The 18,945-nt window shown below is 67.8% G+C and overlaps 2 protein-coding genes and 1 long non-coding RNA gene across 9 annotated transcripts; all 3 read right to left on the reverse strand.

Moving 5' to 3' along the window:
• Window positions 1-458: 458 nt before the first annotated feature.
• LOC139825845 (uncharacterized) lies at window positions 459-1,953 on the reverse strand. The gene is made up of 3 exons (XR_011736013.1): window positions 1,880-1,953; window positions 896-1,277; window positions 459-574 (listed from the first exon to the last, which is right to left on the reverse strand). It is a non-coding gene; the product is annotated as an uncharacterized lncRNA (long non-coding RNA).
• Window positions 1,954-2,503: 550 nt separating this feature from the next.
• SENP3 (SUMO specific peptidase 3) lies at window positions 2,504-9,764 on the reverse strand. 3 transcript variants are annotated; one of them, XM_071800189.1, is made up of 12 exons: window positions 9,680-9,764; window positions 7,581-8,048; window positions 6,759-6,947; window positions 6,082-6,193; window positions 5,486-5,633; window positions 4,916-4,963; window positions 4,726-4,803; window positions 4,204-4,341; window positions 3,512-3,595; window positions 3,326-3,376; window positions 2,826-2,964; window positions 2,504-2,645 (listed from the first exon to the last, which is right to left on the reverse strand). In XM_071800189.1, the coding sequence occupies exons 1-11, from the start codon at window positions 9,705-9,707 to the stop codon at window positions 2,854-2,856; spliced, it is 1,455 nt and encodes a 484-aa protein (XP_071656290.1). In that variant the 5' UTR covers window positions 9,708-9,764; the 3' UTR covers window positions 2,504-2,645; window positions 2,826-2,853. The 3 variants fall into 3 exon arrangements, with proteins under 3 accessions (XP_071656290.1, XP_071656289.1, XP_071656288.1); XM_071800188.1 differs by having other exon boundaries at window positions 2,504-2,768; XM_071800187.1 differs by having other exon boundaries at window positions 2,504-2,964.
• CHRNB1 (cholinergic receptor nicotinic beta 1 subunit) lies at window positions 9,700-18,887 on the reverse strand. Of its 5 annotated transcripts, none has more exons than XM_071800173.1 (12): window positions 18,778-18,886; window positions 17,994-18,181; window positions 17,319-17,363; window positions 17,141-17,250; window positions 16,539-16,647; window positions 15,545-15,668; window positions 14,713-14,850; window positions 14,337-14,516; window positions 12,557-12,780; window positions 11,454-11,721; window positions 10,619-11,058; window positions 9,700-10,578 (listed from the first exon to the last, which is right to left on the reverse strand). In XM_071800173.1, exons 1-12 carry the CDS (start codon window positions 18,827-18,829, stop codon window positions 10,132-10,134), a joined length of 2,325 nt encoding a protein of 774 aa, XP_071656274.1. In that variant the 5' UTR covers window positions 18,830-18,886; the 3' UTR covers window positions 9,700-10,131. The 5 variants fall into 5 exon arrangements, with proteins under 5 accessions (XP_071656274.1, XP_071656272.1, XP_071656276.1 ...); XM_071800171.1 differs by having other exon boundaries at window positions 15,545-15,695; XM_071800176.1 differs by having other exon boundaries at window positions 10,380-10,588; window positions 10,648-11,058; window positions 15,545-15,695; window positions 18,778-18,887.
• Window positions 18,888-18,945: the final 58 nt, after the last annotated feature.

Raw genomic sequence — 18,945 nt, forward strand, 5'->3', positions numbered from 1 at the left:
CCTGCGGGTCCTGGGGGGGGGTGACCTGGGGGTCCTAAGGGGTTGACTGGGGGTCCTAGGGGTCCTGGGGGGGGGTTGACCTGGGGGTCCTGGAGGGGGGTTATGGGAGGTCCCCAATTTGCCCAAAATCGGGGTTTTCAGCGTCATTTGGGTGATGAATTCATGGAGGCCGCGGCGCCTTTAAGAACGGGGACCGGTTCCCCCAAGGCCCCGCCCCCGCGCTGCCATTGGCTGCTCCCCAGAGGCCCCGCCCCCGCGCTGCCATTGGCTGTTCCCCAGAGGCCCCGCCCCGGCGCTGCCATTGGCTGTTCCCCAGAGGCCCCGCCCCCACGCTCCCATTGGCTGCTCCCCAGAGGCCCCGCCCCCGCGCTCCCATTGGCTGTTCCCCCCCCCTCCCCCAGGGCGGTTCAGCCTCAATTTTCCTCTTTTTAACCCAAACTGACACTTCGGGGACTTCATTTCCTATAGAACTATTATCATTTTATTGAATAAATTAAATGATTCCAAGGGGGGGGGGAGGGGCAGCCCCTCCCCCATTTCGTGTTGTCCCGCGGAGTCACGTGGTGGCCACGCCCTAAAGGGGGAGGAGCCACGTCGGGGGGGGAGCGGCATCCACTGCCCCTCCCCCTCCTTCCCCCCCCCCAAATGACCCAAACCCGCCAGAAACGGCCCCAAAACCACCCCCCCCCGCCCCCGTGTCCCCCCCGCTCAGAGACCGAACCCACGGGGGGGAGGGTCCATGGTTGGGGGGGGAGGGGTCGCTCTGGCATGGGGTCACTGTGGGGGGGCCATGGGGCGCCCCACAAATCCTGGGACCATGCGGGGGGAGGGGAGACCCCGCCCAGCCCCACCCCCCATCCCAAGCCCCGCCCCCAAGCCCCAGGCCCCTCCCCACCTGAGCCGGGAGCCGCCGCTCGAGGACCTGGGGGGAAACAGGGGTCAGAGGTCATGGGGGCGTCAGGAGAAAGCGGGGGGGGAGGGGGGGAGTCAGAGGTCATGGGGGGGTTGGGGGGGTCATGGAGGTTTGGGGGCTCATGGTGGGGGTCACAGGTCAGGGGTCACAAGGGGGGGTCGGGGGTCATGGGGGGGTCAGGGGTCGCCCTCAGCCCTTGTGACCCCGATCAGCCCCCGGGGGGGGTCGGTGGCTCCGGCCCCTCCCCCCCCGGGGTCAGGTGACACGCATGACGTCATCAGCGGGCGGGGGGGGATGGGAACCCACGTGGGGGTCGATTTGGGGCCGTTTTGGGACTCACCGAGGTGATGTCATCGCGCGGCGCCTGCAGAGGGGAAAACTGACGTCACTGTGATGTCATCCCCACCCCCCCCCCCCCCCCACGTGGGGTGTGACGTCACCGCCGAAGCCCCGCCCACCCCCGTGTCCCCCGCGCATGAACCAGCGGCGAGCACGGGGCTGCGCTGGGATGAACCGGGAGCGGCTGCTCTGACCCCCCCGGATTCGGGACCGGGGCCACGGGGGGGGCCCCGCCCTGCCCAGGCGGGGGGGCCGCTCCGCTTTGAACCGGTTTCAACCGCTTTAAACCGCCCTGGACCGGTTTAGACCCCCCCCCCCAGTATTGTTCGCTCCCACCCCCCTCCCCGCGCAGTCAATGGGAGCGCCCGGTGACGTCAGCGCCACGCGGGGGGGGGGAGAGAGGGAAACGGGACCCGGTGGGGGGCAGCGGGGCGGAACCACCGGGAGGACCCGGGGAGGGGGGGTGGGAATCGGCCTCTTTGGACCCCCCCGCCCGCACCCGGGATGACCCCAAAACCACCGCCGGTGCCCCTCACCCCCTCCCCAATGTCCCCCCCCCTTTCCCGGTGTCCTCCCCGCTCCGTTTTCACCGTTTTCACCCCATTTTTCACGCCCCCCCCTCCTCACCGGCTCCGGCGCCGCCCGAGCGTCTCCGGCGGTTTCGAGGCTCCCCCCGCGCCGCGCGCGCCTTTTATACCCGCGCGGCACCGCCCCCGCCGCGCTCTCATTGGACGGCGCCCTACGGCCCAGCCCTCGCCGCACTCTCATTGGACGGCACCCTGTGTGCCCGCCCACCCAGCGCCGGCTCTTCCATTGGTCGGGGAGGGAGTGCGAGGGGCGGGGCGGGCGGTACCATGTGGGAGCGCAGGGGAGGGGGGTTGCGGGACCACGTGGCCGCACGCCCCGAGTGCTCCAAACCCCCCCCAATGTCCCCCCGTGTCCCCCAATGTCCCCAGACCCCCCGCAATGTCCCCAGATCCCCCCCAATGTCCCCAGACCCCAAAACATCCCCAAATCTCCAAACTCCACCATTGTTTTATTTCCAACCTCTGGCTACAAAACCCCCCCAGTGGCATCGGGGGGTCTGGGGGGTCCCCCCGTGTGCCCCCCCCGTGGGTCACAGGGGTCTACGGGGTCCCCCCATGTGTCCCCATGTCCCCCCCAGGGTGTACCCATGACCCCCCAATGTCACAGGGCCAGCTCATAGTGGGGTACATGGGGGTCCCCCCGTGTCCCCCCCATGTCCCCCCATGTCCCCGTGGGTCACAGGGCCAGCTCGCAGGGGGGGTCAGGGGGGTCCCCCCGTGGGTCACAGGGCCAGCTCGCAGGGGGGGTCAGGGGGGTCCCCCCGTGGGTCACAGGGCCAGCTCGCAGCGGGGGGCAGGGGGGGTCAGGGGGGTCCCCCCGTGTCCCCCCCGTGTCCCCGTGGGTCACAGGGCCAGCTCGCAGGGGGGGTCCCCCCGTGTCCCCCCCGTGGGTCACAGGGCTAGCTCGCAGCGGGGGGCAGGGGGGGTCAGGGGGGTCCCCCCGTGTCCCCCCCGTGTCCCCGTGGGTCACAGGGCCAGCTCGCAGGGGGGGGTCCCCCGTGTCCCCCCCGTGGGTCACAGGGCCAGCTTGCAGTGGCACAGCTCCTTGTACATGAGGCGCCGCAGCTGGGGCATATCCTGCTGCGTGAAGCTGAACGGGCGGCCCAGCGCCAGGAACTTGCAGTACTGGGGGGGCACAAATTGGGGGGGGGGCACAAATTGGGGGGGGGGGCACAACCTGGGACCCTCCCCCACACGGCCCCCCGGGCCCAGCCCCCCACAGCCCCCCAGTTGGGGACACGGGGATGACAAATCACCCCCCCAGCGTCCGCATGTCTCCTTGAAGCCCCGCCCACCCCAAGCCCCGCCCACCTAAAGCTCCGCCCCATCAGGCACCGCCCACCCCAAGCCCCGCCCCATCAGGCCCTGTCCACCCCAAGCCCCGCCCCACCCCAAGCTCTGTCGCATCAGGACCCGCCCACTGCAAGCCCTGCCCCATCAAGCCCCGCCCACCCCAAGCCCCGCCCCATCAGGCCCCGCCCCCCACCTGCAGCACGAAGGCGCCGCAGTCGCTGTCGTTGTTCTGACGGGCGACGTTCTGGGGGGGGGAGGGAAAAGTGAGGGGACCAGACATCCGGGAGGGACCCAGGCGTCCGGGAGGGACCCAGGCATCCGGGAGGGACCCAGGCGTCCGGGAGGGACCCAGGCGTCCGGGGTGTGGGGGGGGTCTCACCATTTTGAACGCCCCCCGCCAGCCATCCCGGAAATCCGGCCGCTCCTTCTTATCGGCCTCGGCCTGGAGGTACCGGCAGATGTGCTGCCGGGGGGTGGGGCCAGAGCAGGGGGCGGGGTCAGCACAAGACACGCCCCCTGCCCCCAGGACACGCCCCCCCGGTGGTTCTGTAACCCCAAAAACTTGGGGTGTTCACTCTGGTCCCTACTGATGGCCGCACATCAACTCGTTCACTCTGGTCCCTACTGACGGACGCAGCTCAACCCGTTCACTCTGGTCCCTACTGATGGCCCCCATCAACCCGTTCACTCTGGTCCCTACTGATGGCCCCCATCAACCCGTTCACTCTGGTCCCTACTGATGGCCGCACATCAACCCGTTCACTCTGCTCCCTACTGATGGCCCCCATCAACCCGTTCACTCTGGTCCCTACTGATGGCCGCACATCAACCCGTTCACTCTGGTCCCTACTGATGGCTGCACATCAACCCGTTTACTCTGGTCCCTACTGATGGCTGCACATCAACCCGTTCACTCTGGTCCCTACTGATGGCTGCACATCAACCCATTCACTCTGGTCCCTACTGATGGATGCATCTCAACCCGTTCACTCCGGTCCCTACTAACGACTGCACCCGCCCCCCCCAGGCTTCCCCCCATTGCCCCCCCCCCCCCCCGTTGGCCCCGCCCACCTTGGGGCAGCGCCGGTTGAGCGTTCGCTGCGAATCGAAGTAGGTGATTCGGCGCCGGGCGACGTCCACGGCCACCAGCGACCAATGCACCTCCAGGTGGATGGGGATGAGCAGCAGCTCCTTCCCAAAGATGTCGACCTGTGGGGGGCGCTGCGTGATGGACACGCCCCCAGGACACGCCCCCTCTGGCCCCACCCCCAGGACTTCACCCCCAATATCCCCCCAAACCCCTCCTGGAACTTATTAGGTGCCGTTCACTCTGGTCCCTACTGATGACCACACTCCCCATATCCACCCAAACACCCCCTGGAACTCCTTAGGTGCCGTTCACTCTGGTCCCTACTGATGACCACACTCCCAATATCCCTCCAAAGTCCTCCTGGAACTTCCTAGGTGCTGTTCACTCTGGTTCCTACTGATGACCACACTCCCAATATCCCCCCAAACCCATCCTGGAACTTCTTAGGTGCTGTTCACTCTGGTCCCTACTGATGGTTGCCCTCCCCATGTCCCCGCACTCACGTTCTTGGTCCAGCGCTGCACCCCCTCGTAGCCCCGTGTCCGCAGTTTGTCGTAGAAAAAACTGTTGAAAAAATGCACCTGGCGGGGGGAGGGGAGGGTGGACCCAGGCGTCCGGGGGGGCCCCTCCCGTTGTGGAGGGGGGGAGCAGGGTTTTGGGAACCCCCTCACACCCCCCTCCCCCTCCCCTCACCTTGTCGGGCACGGCGTCCATCACCAGGTCCCCGTACATGTTCATCACCTGGGGGGACATGGGGGGTTTTGGGGGTCAGGGGGGGACAGGAGGGGTCCTGACCCCCTGCTCAGGGACCCCCCAACAATCCCCTGGGCCTCCCAGACGCGCCCAGACCTCCCCAAACCCTTTGTGTTACTTGCCACGCATTGTTCACTCTGGTCCCTGCTGACGATCACACTCCCCATATCCTCCCAAATCCCACCTGGAACTTATTAGGTGCTGTTCACTCTGGTCCCTACTGACAGCTGCACTCCCAATTCCACCCCACCGCCCCCTCTAACTCACTGTGTGCTGTTCACTCTGGTTCCTACTGATGACCACACTCCCCATATCCCCCCAAATCCCACCTGGAACTTATTAGGTGCTGTTCACTCTGGTCCCTACTGACAACTGCACTCCCAATTCCACCCCACCGCGCCCTCTAACTCACCGTGTGCTGTTCACTCTGGTCCCTACTGATTACCACACTCCCAATATCCCCCCAGGAACCCCCAGACCCCCTCCACCCGCCATGGGGACCCCCCCGACCTGGTCGTTGAGCCAGTTGGGGCCGTAGAGTGTCTGGAGGTCGTCCATGGTCAGGACGTGGCGCTTGTAGCTGACGCGGAAGCCGCGGAGCAGCGCGTTCCCCGGGAGCCGCTGGTACGACTGCATCAGCTGCTGCACCGAGCCCCGTCTGCGGGGGGGTCAGGGGGCGCCCCCAAACCCGCGGGGTCCCCTCAGCCCCCCCCGGGACCCCCCGACCCTCCCCGAGCCCCAGAAAACCACCCAGACCCCACCCAAAACGCCCCTTCGAACTCATTGTGTGGCGTTCACTCTGGTGCCTACTGATGGCTGCAGGACCAATGACCCCCAACTTCCCCCCATCCCCCCCAAACCCTCCCCTCTGACTCTGGGATGTTCACCCTGGTCCCTACTGATGGCTGCAGGACGATGACCCCCAATCCCACCCCCAATCCTCCCCAAACCCTCCCCTCTGACTCTGGGATGTTCACCCTGGTCCCTACTGATGGCTGCACATCAACCCGTTCACTCTGGTCCCTACTGATTCCCACCCACCTCCCCCCACCCCTCTCCAGCAGGACCCCGGCGTCCGGCCCCGCCCCCCCCGCCCCTCCCCCCACCTCTGGGGGGTGCTGAACTCCTGCTGGAAAATGTCCTCCAGCTTCTCCACCACCTCGTCGGCGCTGACGGGGATGAGGCTCCCGTAGGCCTGCAGGAACTCATCCAGGATACCTGCGGGGCGTTCACTCTGGGCCCTACTGATGGCAGGAACCCCCTTGGCCAACCCCCCCCTCAATCACCCCCCAAATGCACTACGGTGTGTTCACTCTGGGCCCTACTGACGGCAGAGCTTCCCCACCCAATCCCCCCCCAGTCACCCCCAATTCCCCCCTCAAATGCACTGCAGGCTGTTCACTCTGGGCCCTACTGATGGCAGGAGCCCCCCTGCCCAACCCCCCCCTCAATCACCCCCCAATGTCCCCCTCAAACGCACTGCGGGCTGTTCACTCTGGGCCCTACTGATGGCAGGAGCCCCCCTGCCCAACCCCCCCCTCAATCACCCCCCAATTTCCCCCTCAAACGCACTACAGGCCGTTCACTCTGGGCCCTACTGATGGCAGGAACACCACCGCCCAAATGCCCCCTAAACAGCTCCCAATTCCCCCCTCAAACGCACTGCAGGGTGTTCACTCTGGGCCCTACTGATGGCAGAACCTCCCCACCCCAAACCCCCCCTCAAACAGCCCCGACCTCCCTCCCGGCCGTTCACTCTGGTCCCTACTGACCCCGCACTCACTCTGCACGCAGGTCACGTGCTCCTCGCGTAGGGGGGGGCTGCCCTGGGGGCCCCCCCGGGGGGGGGCGGGGTCAGGGCGGGGTCCCCCCTCGGCCCCGCCCCCCATGCTGCAGACGTTGCTGATCAGGATGGAGGCGCCGCCGGGGGGGCTGGGGGGGGCGCCCGCCCCAAAACCATTCAGGAGGGGTCCTGGGGGGAGGGGGGGGTCAGAGGGAGCCCAAAAACTTGGGGTGTCCCCCCATCCCCACTCAAAGGCCCTGTGGGGTGTTCACTCTGGTCCCTACTGATAACCATGTCTCAACCCATTCACTCTGGTCCCTACTGACGGCCACAGCTCAACCCGTTCACTCTGGTCCCTACTGATGACCACATCTCAACCTGTTCACTCTGGTCCCTACTGATGGCTGCACATCAATCTGTTCACTCTGGTCCCTACCAATGGCTGCACATCTATCTGTTCACTCTGGTCCCTACTGACAACTCCACAACAACCTGTTCACTCTGATCTCTACTGATAACCACATCTCAACCTGTTCACTCTGGTCCCTACTGATGGCCACATCTCAACCTGTTCATTCTGGTCCCTACTGATGACCACATCTCAACCTGTTCACTCTGGTCCCTACTCATAACCACATCCCAACCTGTTCACTCTGGTCCCTACTGATGGCCACATCTCAACCTGTTCACTCTGCTCCCTACTGACAACTCCACATCAACCCGTTCACTCTGGTCCCTACTGACAGTTTCACCCCAACTGTTCACTCTGGTCCCTACTGATGGCCACAGCCCCTCCCCAATCCTCCCCCCCACCCCACTCACCTGCATCCCCGTCGAGCCCCCCCAGGATCCCCCCAATCCCCCCATCCCCCTCCCCGAGCTCCATGTCCCCGAAGGGCGGGAGCAGCCGGGGCGGGGGGGGCGGCGGGATCAGCCCCTCGGGGGGGGCCGGGGGGGGCTCCGGCTCCTCCTCCTCCTCCTCCTCCCGGCGGGGGGGGCGGGAGGCGGGGGGAGGGGCCCTGCGGCGGGGGCCCCCCCGGCGCCGCCCCCGTTTCCAGCCCCACATCCCCCCCACGCGCAGCAGCAGCCGCAGCCACCGGCGCCGGGGGGGGCAGCGCCGCCGGGGGGAGGGGGAGGGGCGGGGCCCCCAGGCCACGCCCCCGCGCTTGGCCCCGCCCCCCGCGGGCTCCCACGGCGGGGGAGGGGCGGCGGGGGGACCCTCGCGGGAGGGGCCGCCCGGGACCCCCCCCCCCCAGAACTGACGGGACCCCAGAGACTCCTTCATGGACCCTGTGGGGAGCACGGTGAATCAGCCCAAAGTGCCCCAAAAGCACCCGATTTCACCCCAAAAAACACCCCCTAAGTCATCCCAGAGCACCCCAAAAAACACCCCCCAAAACAGCCCCAAAATCACCCGGTTTCACCCCAAAAACACCCCCAGAACCCCCCCCAAGAGACCCCTTCATGGACCCTGCGGGGAACACGGTGAATCAGCCCAAACCAGCCCAAAATCACCCCCAAAATACCCCCAGGAACACCCCATATCACCCCAAAAATACCCCCAGAAACACCCCAAAAATACCCCCCAAAACACCCCCAAAATCAGCCAATATTATGCCAAAAATACCACCAAAACCACCCCCAGAAACACCCGATTTCACCCCAAAATTACCCCCCAAAACCACCCAATATCACCCCCAAAACACCCGATATCACCCCCAAAACACCCCCAAAACCACCCGATATTACCCCAAAGCCACCTCCAAAAATACCCCCAAAAACCACCTATCACCCCCCAAATACCCCCAGAAACACCCCAAAAATACCCCCAAAATCAGCCGATTTCACCCCAAAATTACCCCCCAAAGCACCCCCAGAACCAGCCGATATTACCCTAAAAATACCACCAAAATCACCCCCAGAAACACCCGATTTCACCCCAAAATTACCCCCCAAAAAACCCAATATCACCCCAGAAATACCCCCAAAACCACCCCCAAAACCACGCGATATTACCCCAAAAATACCCCCAAGAACACGCCCCAAACCACCCCAAAACACACCCAGTACCACCCCCAAAACCCCCCCATCTCACCCCAAAAGCACCCCTAAAATCCCCCGATTTCACCCCAAAACCACCCCCAAAATCCCCCGATTTCACCCCAAAACCACCCCCAATAACACCCAAAAACCCCCGATCTCACCCCAAAACCACCCCAATAACACCCAAAAACCCCCGATCTCACCCCAAAACCACCCCAATAACACCCAAAAACCCCCGAGCTCACCCCAAAACCACTCCATGTCCCCCCAAAACCCCCGAGCTCACCCCAAAATTCCCCAACCCCGCCCCTCCCCCCAGGGGTCCTCGCCCTGGGGACCAAAACCCCCAAAAAGCCCCAAAAAGCCCCCAAATCCCCCAAAATGCCCCAAACCCCCGTGAACCCCAAACCCCCGTTAACCCCAAACCCCTCATTTATCCCCCAAAAACCCCCCGAAAAGTCCCGTGAGCCCCCAACCCCCCCCAGCCCCCCCTCCCCACCCCCCAGTTCGCTCGGTCCCGTTTTTGGGGTTTTTCCCCCTTTTTTGGGTCCGTTTTCGGGGTTCGAGGCCCCGGGTCCCGCTCACCCCGGCAGCGCCGCCCGATGGCGTCATCAGAGCGCGACGCGCGCCGGCCCCGCCCCCTTCCTGCGGCCCCGCCCCCTCGCGGGGACCCGGTCGCCATGGCGACGCGAGCGCGGGGGATCATGGGATACCCCCCCGTGTTACCCCTTTACCGACCCCCCCGGACCCCGCGACCCGGAACTTTGGTTCCGCCCAACTTTGGTTCCGCTATGTGCGACATTGAAATCCTTCCCCCCCACCCCGGACACCTGGGTCCCTCTGCCCCTCCCCCCATTGTCCCACGTGACCCGCCCTACCGTGATCCTCGTGCGGCAAATTTGTCATTTGTCATTTTGCTTTTATTGGCAGTTTTTAGGCTCCAGAGGGACCCAGGAGTTCGGGAGGGACCCAGGAGTGCGGGAGGGACCCAGGAGTTCGGGGAGGGACCCAGGAGTTCGGGGAGGGACCCAGGAGTTCGGGGAGGGACACAAGGGTTTGGGAGGGGACCCGGGTGTCTGGAAAGGAACCCAGGAGTTCGGGAGGGACCCAGGAGTTAAATGGGGACCCAGGCGTCCGCGAAGGGACCCGGGAGTTCCGGGGGGACCCAGGGGTTTGGGAGGGACCCAGGAGTTCAGGAGGGGACCCAGGCATCCGGGGGGGACCCAGGTGTTTGGGAGGGGACCCAGGAGTTAAGGGAAGGACCCAGGAGTTCAGGGGGGACCCAGGAGTCCGGGAGGGGACCCAGGAGTTAAGGGAAGGACCCAGGAGTTCAGGGGGGACCCAGGAGTCCGGGAGGGGACCCAGGAGTTAAGGGAAGGACGCAGGTGTTTAGGAAGGGACCCAGGAGTTTGGGAGGGACCCAGGAGTTTGGGAAGGGACCCAGGAGTTTGGGAAGGGACCCAGGCGTCCGGGAAGGGACCCAGGACTTCAATGGGGACCCAGGAGTTAAGGGAAGGACCCAGGTGTTTAGGAAGGGACCCAGGCGTCCGGGAGGGACCCAGGAGTTAAACGGGGACCCAGGCATCCGGGAAGGGACCCGGGAGTTCCGGGGGGACCCAGGGGTTTGGGAGGGACCCAGGAGTTCAGGAGGGGACCCAGGCATCCGGGGGGGACCCAGGTGTTTGGGAGGGGACCCAGGAGTTAAGGGAAGGACCCAGGAGTTCAGGGGGGACCCAGGAGTCCGGGAGGGGACCCAGGAGTTAAGGGAAGGACGCAGGTGTTTAGGAAGGGACCCAGGAGTTAAGGGAAGGACGCAGGTGTTTAGGAAGGGACCCAGGAGTTTGGGAGGGACCCAGGAGTTTGGGAGGGACCCAGGAGTTTGGGAAGGGACCCAGGAGTTTGGGAAGGGACCCAAGCGTCCGGGAAGGGACCCAGGACTTCAATGGGGACCCAGGAGTTAAGGGAAGGACCCAGGTGTTTAGGAAGGGACCCAGGCGTCCGGGAGGGACCCAGGAGTTTGGGAAGGGACCCAGGCGTCCGGGAGGGACCCAGGCGTCTGGGAGGGACCCAGGCGTCCGGGAGGGACCCCGGCGTCCGGGAGGGACCCGGCGCCCGGCTACGGGAAGGGCTGGGGGGGCGGCCGGTGCAGCGCGGCGTCCAACGCCGTCCCCAGGGCGCAGGCGCCCGTGAGCAGCAGGAACGCCCACAGGAAGAGCCGGTCCAGGGCCACGGCCGCCGCGCGCCAGCCGGCCTGCAGCTGCGGGCACGGGGGTCAGGGGGTCACGGGGTCACGGGGGTCACACGGGGACACAGGGGTCACGGGGACACGGGGGTCACGGGGTCACAGGGGTCACGGGGGTCATGGGGTCACAGGAGTCACGGGGGTCAGGGGGGTCACAGGGGCCATGGGGGTCACGGGGTGACAGCGGTCATGGGGTCACAGGGGTCACGGGGGTCAGGGGGGTCACGGGGTCACAGGGTCACGGGGTCACAGGGGTCAGGGGCACATGGGGTCACACGGGGCAGGAGGTCACAAGGGGTCACAGGGGTACACGGGGCCACGGGGGTCACACGGGGTCACCCAGGGATCACCCGGGGGTCACATGGTGTTCACCCGGGGGTCACCCGGGGGTCAGAGGTCACGGCTCTCACCTCCTGCTGCTCGCGCTGCTCCCGCAGCCCCCGCGCGATTGACGTCACGGCCGCGGCCGCCGCGCGCAGCTCGGGGGGGAGGGGCGGGGCCGGGGGGGGCGGGGCCGGCGCGGGGGGCGGGGCCCCGGGCAGCGGCCGCCGCAGGAAGTACTGATCCCCTCCCCCCCCCTCCCCCCGCGCGGGGGGGCGGGGCAGGGGGGCGGGGCGGGGGGGGCGGGGCGGCCGGCGGGTGCAGCCCCAGCAGCGGGGGGAGGCGCTGGAGCAGCAGCTGGGGGAGGGGAGAAGGGAGGGGTGAGGGGGGTGGGGCGAGGGGGGCCCCTCCCCCACGCACCGCCCTCCCCGGGGGGACCCAGGAGTTCGGGGGACCCAGGAGTCCGGGAAAGGGACCCAGGAGTTCGGGGGACCCAGGAGTTCGGGGGACCCAGGAGTCCGGGAAAGGGACCCAGGAGTCCGGGAAAGCACTCAGGCATTCAGGAGGGACCCAGGAGTCCGGGAAAGGGACCCAGGAGTTCGGGGGACCCAGGCGTCCGGGAAGGGGACCCAGGGGCTCAGGAGGGGACCCAGGGGTCTGGGAAGGGACCCAGGAGTTTGGGGGACTCAGGTGTCCGGGAGGGACCCAGGCGTGCGGGAGGGACCCAGGCGTCCGGGAAAGGGACCCAGGCGTGCGGGTAAAGGGACCCAGGCGTGCGGGAAAGGGACCCAGGCGTCCGGGAAAGGGACCCAGGCGTGCGGGTAAAGGGACCCAGGCGTGCGGGAAAGGGACCCAGGCGTGCGGGAGGGACCCAGGCGTGCGGGAGGGACCCAGGCGTGCGGGGAAGGGACCCAGGCGTGCGGGGAAGGGACCCAGGAGCCCAGGAGGGGACCCAGGCGTGCGGGAGGGACCCAGGACTGTGGGAAAGGGACCCAGGCGTTCGGGAGGGACCCAGGCGCGCGGGGAAGGGACCCAGGCGTGCGGGAGGGACCCAGGCGTCCGGGAAGGGACCCAGGCGTGCGGGAGGGACCCAGGCGTCCGGGGAAGGGACCCAGGCGTCCGGGGAAGGGACCCAGGCGTGCGGGTAAAGGGACCCAGGCGTTCGGGAGGGACCCAGGCGTGCGGGGCTCACCGCGTGCGCCCAGGCGGGCAGCGCGCGGCCGCGGGGGGGCCGGTGGTGCAGCCCCAGCGCGGTGACGCTCAGCGCCACGCAGAGCGTGAGCAGCACCAGCGCCCCCGTGAGGTAGCGGCCGAGCAGCGGCAGCGCCAGCGACGTGGCCGGGACCTTGTCGGCCGTGAGCAGCAGGAACACGGTCAAGGTCAGCAGGGCGAACAGCGACAGCGTCATCTTCTCCCCTGGGAACGGCGCGAGAGAGCCCCGTGCTGCGGGGACAACGGACCCCTCCCCCACCGGAGAGAGCCCCGTGCTGCGGGGGCAACGGACCCCTCCCCCACCGGAGAGAGCCCCGTGCTGCGGGGGCAACGGACCCCTCCCCCACCGGAGAGAGCCCCGTGCTGCGGGATGGTGCAAATGTCCCAGGGATCCCCGTGCAAATGTCCCAGGGATCCCCGTGCAAAGCCCTCGTGCAAAAGTCCCAGGGATCCCCGTGCAAAAGTCCCAGGGATCCCCGTGCAAAGCCCTCGTGCAAAAGTCCCAGGGATCCCCGTGCAAAGCCCTCGTGCAAATGTCCCAGGGATCCCCGTGCAAAGCCCTTGTGCAAATGTCCCAGGGATCCCCGTGCAAAGCCCTTGTGCAAATGTCCCAGGGATCCTCGTGCAAAGCCCTCGTGCAAAAGTCCCAGGGATCCCCGTGCAAAAGTCCCAGGGATCCCCGTGCAAAGCCCTCGTGCAAAAGTCCCAGGGATCCCCATGCAAAGTCCTCGTGCAAATGTCCCAGGGATCCCCGTGCTAAGGGGTTGTGCAACACACACCCCCCAACCCATGAATGAGCCCTGTGCAAACCCACGTGCAAATGTCCCAGGGATCCCCGTGCAAGCCCCCCGTGCAACCCCCTGTGCAACCCCCTGTGCAAACCCCCCGTGCAAACCCCCCGTGCAACCCCCCGTGCAAACCCCCTTGTGCAAACCCCCTTGTGCAAACCCCCCTGTGCAAACCCCCCTGTGCAAACCCCCCTGTGCAAACCCCCTTGTGCAAACCCCCTGTGCAAACCCCCTCGTGCAAACCTCCGTGCAAACCCCTTGCGCAAACCCCCCGTGCAAACCCCCCGTGCAAACCCCCCGTGCAAACCCCCTTGCGCAAACCCCCCGTGCAAACCCCCTCGCGCAAACCCCCTGTGCAAACCCTCCTGTGCAAACCCCCTCGTGCAAAGCCCCTGTGCAAACCCCCCGTGCAAACCCCCGTGCAAACCCCTTGCACAAACCCCCCGTGCAAACCCCCTGTGCAAACCCCCTCGTGCAAACCCCCCTGTGCAAACCCCCTCGTGCAAACCCCCTCGCGCAAACCCCCCTGTGCAAACCCCCCGTGCAAACCCCCCGTGCAAACCCCCCTGTGCAAACCCCCTCGTGCAAACCCCCTTGCGCAAACCCCCCGTGCAAACCCCCTGTGCAAACCCCCCGTGCAAACCCCCCGTGCAAACCCCCTCGTGCAAACCCCCTGTGCAAACCCCCTCGTGCAAACCCCCTTGCGCAAACCCCCCGTGCAAACCCCCTGTGCAAACCCCCTTGCGCAAACCCCCCTGTGCAAACCCCCTTGCGCAAACCCCCTCGTGCAAACCCCCTCGTGCAAACCCCCCGTGCAAACCCCCTCGTGCAAACCCCCTGTGCAAACCCCCTCGTGCAAACCCCCCGTGCAACCCCCTGTGCAAACCCCCTTGCGCAAACCCCTTGTGCAAACCCCCCGTGCAAACCCCCCCGTGCAAACCCCCCCGTGCAAACCCCCCCGTGCACGCTCACCGGCGTCGGGGGGCAGGTAGAAGACGCTGACGGCGAGCAGCGTGAGCAGCACGCAGGGCACCAGCACGTTCACGATGTAGAACAGCGGCTTGCGCCGCAGCACCAGGTAGAACGTGACGTCCTCGTGCAAGCCCGCGTGGTGCCGCCCCGACCGGTGGCACAGCTGCCATTGGCTGTTCTCTGCGTCACGTGGGGGGGGGGGCGCCGTGAGCGTGCAAACCCCGCGTGCAAACAGCCACGCTTGTGAAAACCCCACGTGCAAAACCCCGTCCTCGTGCAAACCCCGCGTGCAAAACCGCGCCCGCATGAAAATCCCGCGTCGAAATCCCACGCACAAACCTCCGTGCTTGTGCAAATCCCGCGTGCAAACACCAACCATTGTGCAAATACAGCGTGCGAAGCCCTGTCCTTGTGCAAATCCCACTGTCGAAACTGCCATCCTTGTGCAAATCCCGCGTGCAAAACCACATCCTCATGCAAAGCCCACGTGCAAGCCTCAGTTCTTGTGCAAATGCTGTGTGCAAACTTCCATTCTTGTGCAAATCCCTCGTGCAGACCCTTGTGCACCCCAGCGCCGTGCAACCCCCCCCGTGCAAACCATGGTGCAAGCCCTTGTGCAACCCCCCATGCAAACCGTGATGCAAACCCCTCCGTGCAAACCCTTGTGCAACCGCCCACTCAAACCCTCGTGCAAACCACCCCGTGCAAATCCCCCCATGCAAATCCCTGTGCAACCCCCCCGTGCAATCCCCCCCGACGCACCCCAACTCGTGCAGATCCCTGTGCACCCCCCCGTGCAAACCCCTGTGCAACCCCCCCCGTGCAAACCCTTGTGCAACCCCCCCCGTGCAAACCCCTCCATTCAAACCCTTGTGCAAATCCCTGTGCAACCCCCCCGTGCAACCCCCCCCGTGCAGATCCCTGTGCACCCCCCCGTGCAAACCCTTGTGCAACCCCGCATGCAAACCATGATGCAACCCCCCCCATGCAAACCCTCCCATTCAAACCCTTGTGCAAATCCCTGTGCAACCCCCCCATGCAACCCCCCCCCGTGCAGATCCCTGTGCACCCCCCCGTGCGCACCCCCCTGTGCAAACCCCTGTGCACCCCCCTGTGCAAACCCCTGTGCAACCCCCCCGTGCAAATCCCTGTGCACCCCCGTGCAAACCCTTGTGCCCCCCCGTGCCCCCCCCGTGCCCCCCGCGCACCCTGGAAGGCGTCGGGCAGCAGCGCGCGGGGGTCCCCGGGGGGCGCGCGGGGGTCGCCCCCCCCCAGGCGCAGCCCCAGCTCCGCGGGGCCGTAGGAGCCCGAGCGGAACACGAGGGAGCAGTTCTGCCAGTCGAACGGGAAGTGCGAGACCTGGGGTGCGGGGCGCCCCAAAACCTCAGAGCACGGACACCCCGGAACCCCCTGGACATCCCCGGACCCCCGGACACCCCAGACGCCCCCAGACCCCCCTGGACATCCCCGGACCCCCGGACACACCCAGACCCCCCTGGACATTCCCGGAACCCCCGGACACCCCAGACCCCCCGGACACACCCAGACCCCCCTGGACATCCCCGGAACCCCTGGACACCCCTGGACACCCCCAGACCCCCTTGGACACCCCCGGACCCCCCGGACACCCCTGGAGACCCCCAGACCCCCCCGGACACCTCGGACACCCCCGGACACCCCTCAGACACCCCGGACACCCCCAGACCCCCCTCGGACACCCCGGAACCCCCAGACCCCCCAGACACCCCCAACCCCCCTGGACATCCCAGACCCCCCCAGACACCCCCGGACACCTCCAGACCCCCAAAACCACCCCCAGGACCCCCCAGGACTCCCAAAACCCCCCCAGAACCCCCAGACACCCCAGACCCCCCCTGGACAACCCAGACCCCCCCCGGACAACCCCAGACACCCCCAGACCCCCCTGGACCCTCTGGACACCCCTGGACCTCCCAGACCTCCCGGGACCCCCGGGACTCCCCCCCCCCCCCCGCCCCTCCCCCACCCTTTGGGAACCCCCTGACCCCCATCCCCCCATGACTCCCCATGACCCCTCATGACCCCTCACTCCCCATGATCCTGTGACCCCCCGTGACCCCTCACCCCCTGTGACCCCGTGACCCCCCGTGACCCCCCACCCCCTGTGACCCCGTGACCCCCCGTGACCCCCCCATGACCCCGTGACCCCCCGTGACCCCGTACCCGGATGGGGCAGTGGCTCCTGTAGAGCGCGGGGGGGCGCCAGCGAACGGTCCCATCGGGGGTGACAACGGCGCGGACCCCCAGGGACACCCCGAAACCCCCGTCATTGCTGGGGGGCACGGGGTCACGGGGTCATGACCTCTGACCCCCCCAGGGACACCCCGAAACCCCCGTCATTGCTGGGGGGCACGGGGTCACGGGGTCACGACCTCTGACCCCCCCAGGGACACCCCGAAACCCCCGTCATTGCTGGGGGGTCATGGGGTCATGACCTCTGACCCCCCCAGGGACACCCCGAAATCCCTGTCATTGCTGGGGGGCACGGGGTCACGGGGTCATGACCTCTGACCCCCCCCAGGGATCCCCAACCCCCCCAGGACCCCCGTGCCCCTCCCCCACCCTCCCCTGTGCTCCCCCCATCCCCCCTCCCCCCCATGTGTCCCCCTCCATCCCCCCAGGACCCCCAACCCCCCCGACCCCTCCCCCACCCCCAAGTCCCCCCCCTAGACCCCTCCCCCCCCCGTGTCCCCCACCCCCCCGACCCCCCGGGACCCCAACCCCCCCACACCCCCCCGCCCCTCCCCCCCGCCCCTCCCCCTCACTTGTTGTGCAGCCCCAGGTCCGGCAGCCACAGGTCCTGGGGGGGCACCCTGAGCAGCCCCACCCCCCCGAACTGGGGGGGGTCCCAGCGCAGCCGCGGGTCCTGCCAGCTCTGGGGGGAGGGGACGGGTTGGGGACCCCCGGGACCCCCAGACCCCCCCGCCCCCCCGCCCCCCATACCAGGTGCAGGTAAACCCGCGTGGTCAGCTCCTCGTGCTTCTCGTCCTGGGGGGGACACACGTGGGGGGACCCCAAAAACGCCCCTCCCCCACCCCCGGGACCCCCACAGCACCCCCCTATAACCCACACCCCCCCCCCCCCCCAGCACCCATAGGACCCCCTAAGACCCCCCAGTGACCTCCCCACCTCCATGGGACCCCTATGAGACCCCCCTGTGGCCCCCCCATAACTCTCCAGTGCCTCCCCCCATAGGACCCCCCATCTCCTATGGGACCCCCCCCATAACCCCCCAATGACCCCATCGTGACCCCCCCCATACGACCCCCCCCATCTCCTATGGGACCCCAATGAGACCCCCCATAACCCCCCAATGACCCCCCGTGACCCCCCAATGACCCCCCGTGACCCCCCATGACCCCCCGTGACCCCCCAATTACTCCCCCATAACCCCCAATGACCCCCAATTACTCCCCCGTAATGCCCCAATGACCCCCCCACAAGCCCCCAATGACCCCTCACAGGACCCCCCCACCTCCTATGGGACCCCTATGCGACCCCCCTATAACTCCCCATCCCGCCCCCCCCCGCACTCCTGGGTCCCCTCCCCCCTTCCCCCCCGCACTCCTGGGTCCCCCCGCCCCTCCCCCCCCCCCCGCACTCCTGGGTCCCCCGTACCAGGCTGACGAGCTGCGCGAGCTCCAGCCCCACCCCCACCAGGACGCGCCCCCCCGGGCCCGCGGGCCGGACCCCCGCGCGGTACCGGGACAGCAGCGCGCGCAGCAGCCGCTCGGCGGGGGGAGGGGCGGGGGGAGGGGCGGCGCCGGACGGGGAGGGGGGGGGCGGCCCCTCCGGCCCCCCCGCGGCTGCGGCCGGAGACACGAGTGACCAATGGGAACGGGGACCCAGGAGTGCGGGGTGGGGGGGGGACCCAGGAGTGCGGGGAGGGGGGGGGGGGGGCCCAGGAGTGCGGGGAGGGGGGGGGGGGGGCCAGGAGTGCGGGGGGGGGGGGACCCAGGAGTGCGGGGGGGGGGGTGGACCCAGGAGTGCGGGGCGGGGGGGGGACACAGGAGTGCGGGGGGGGGGGGGACCCAGGAGTGCGGGGGGGGGGGAGGGGGGGGGGTGGTACCAGGACTGCGGGGACAGTAGGGGTGGGGGGGACCCAGGAATGCGGGGTATGGGGGGACCCAGGAGTGCGGGGGATGGGGGGACCCAGGAATGCGGGGTATGGGGGGACCCAGGAATGCGGGGGATGGGGGGACCCAGGAATGCGGGGTATGGGGGGACCCAGGAGTGCGGGGGATGGGGGGACCCAGGAGTGCGGGGAATGGGGGGGGAGGGGACCCAGGAGTGCGGGGATACTAGGGGTGGAAGGGTCCCAGGAGTGCGGGGGAAGGGGACCCAGGAGTTCGGGAAGGGACCCAGGAGTTCGGGAGGGGACCCAGGAGTGCGGGGTCGGTACCGAGGCCGCCGAGGACCAGGAGGGCGGCAGCGAAGGCTCCGGGGGGCGCCATGGCCGGGGGGGATGGGGGAACAGCTGGGGGGGGAGGGGCACCGCCACCTGCTCCGGATGTGGGGGGGACAGCCCCAATTTGAAGCCTCCCGTCCCGCCCCGCCCACCTCTGGACCC

The sequence above is a fragment of the Patagioenas fasciata genome, chromosome 29 (genome assembly GCF_037038585.1).
Source record: "Patagioenas fasciata isolate bPatFas1 chromosome 29, bPatFas1.hap1, whole genome shotgun sequence".
Taxonomy (NCBI): domain Eukaryota; kingdom Metazoa; phylum Chordata; class Aves; order Columbiformes; family Columbidae; genus Patagioenas; species Patagioenas fasciata.

Bases quoted from the DNA above. Each gene is read 5' to 3' on its own strand.
- SENP3 (XM_071800189.1), bottom strand. From the start codon at position 9,707: ATGACAAATTTGCCGCACGAGGATCACG. The intron at 6,948-7,580 runs GTGAGTGGGGTG...CCCTCCCCCCAG, and splicing joins GGGGCTCGACGGGGATGCAG to GACCCCTCCTGAATGGTTTT. The intron at 3,596-4,203 runs GTGGGCGGGGCC...ACCCCCCGGCAG, and splicing joins TCAACCGGCGCTGCCCCAAG to CACATCTGCCGGTACCTCCA.
- CHRNB1 (XM_071800171.1), bottom strand. From the start codon at position 18,829: ATGGCGCCCCCCGGAGCCTTCGCTGCCGCCCTCCTGGTCCTCGGCGGC. The intron at 16,648-17,140 runs GTGAGGGGGAGG...CGTGCCCCCCAG, and splicing joins GACCTGGGGCTGCACAACAA to CAATGACGGGGGTTTCGGGG. The intron at 15,696-16,538 runs GTACGGGGTCAC...CCCGCACCCCAG, and splicing joins GGAGCCACTGCCCCATCCGG to GTCTCGCACTTCCCGTTCGA.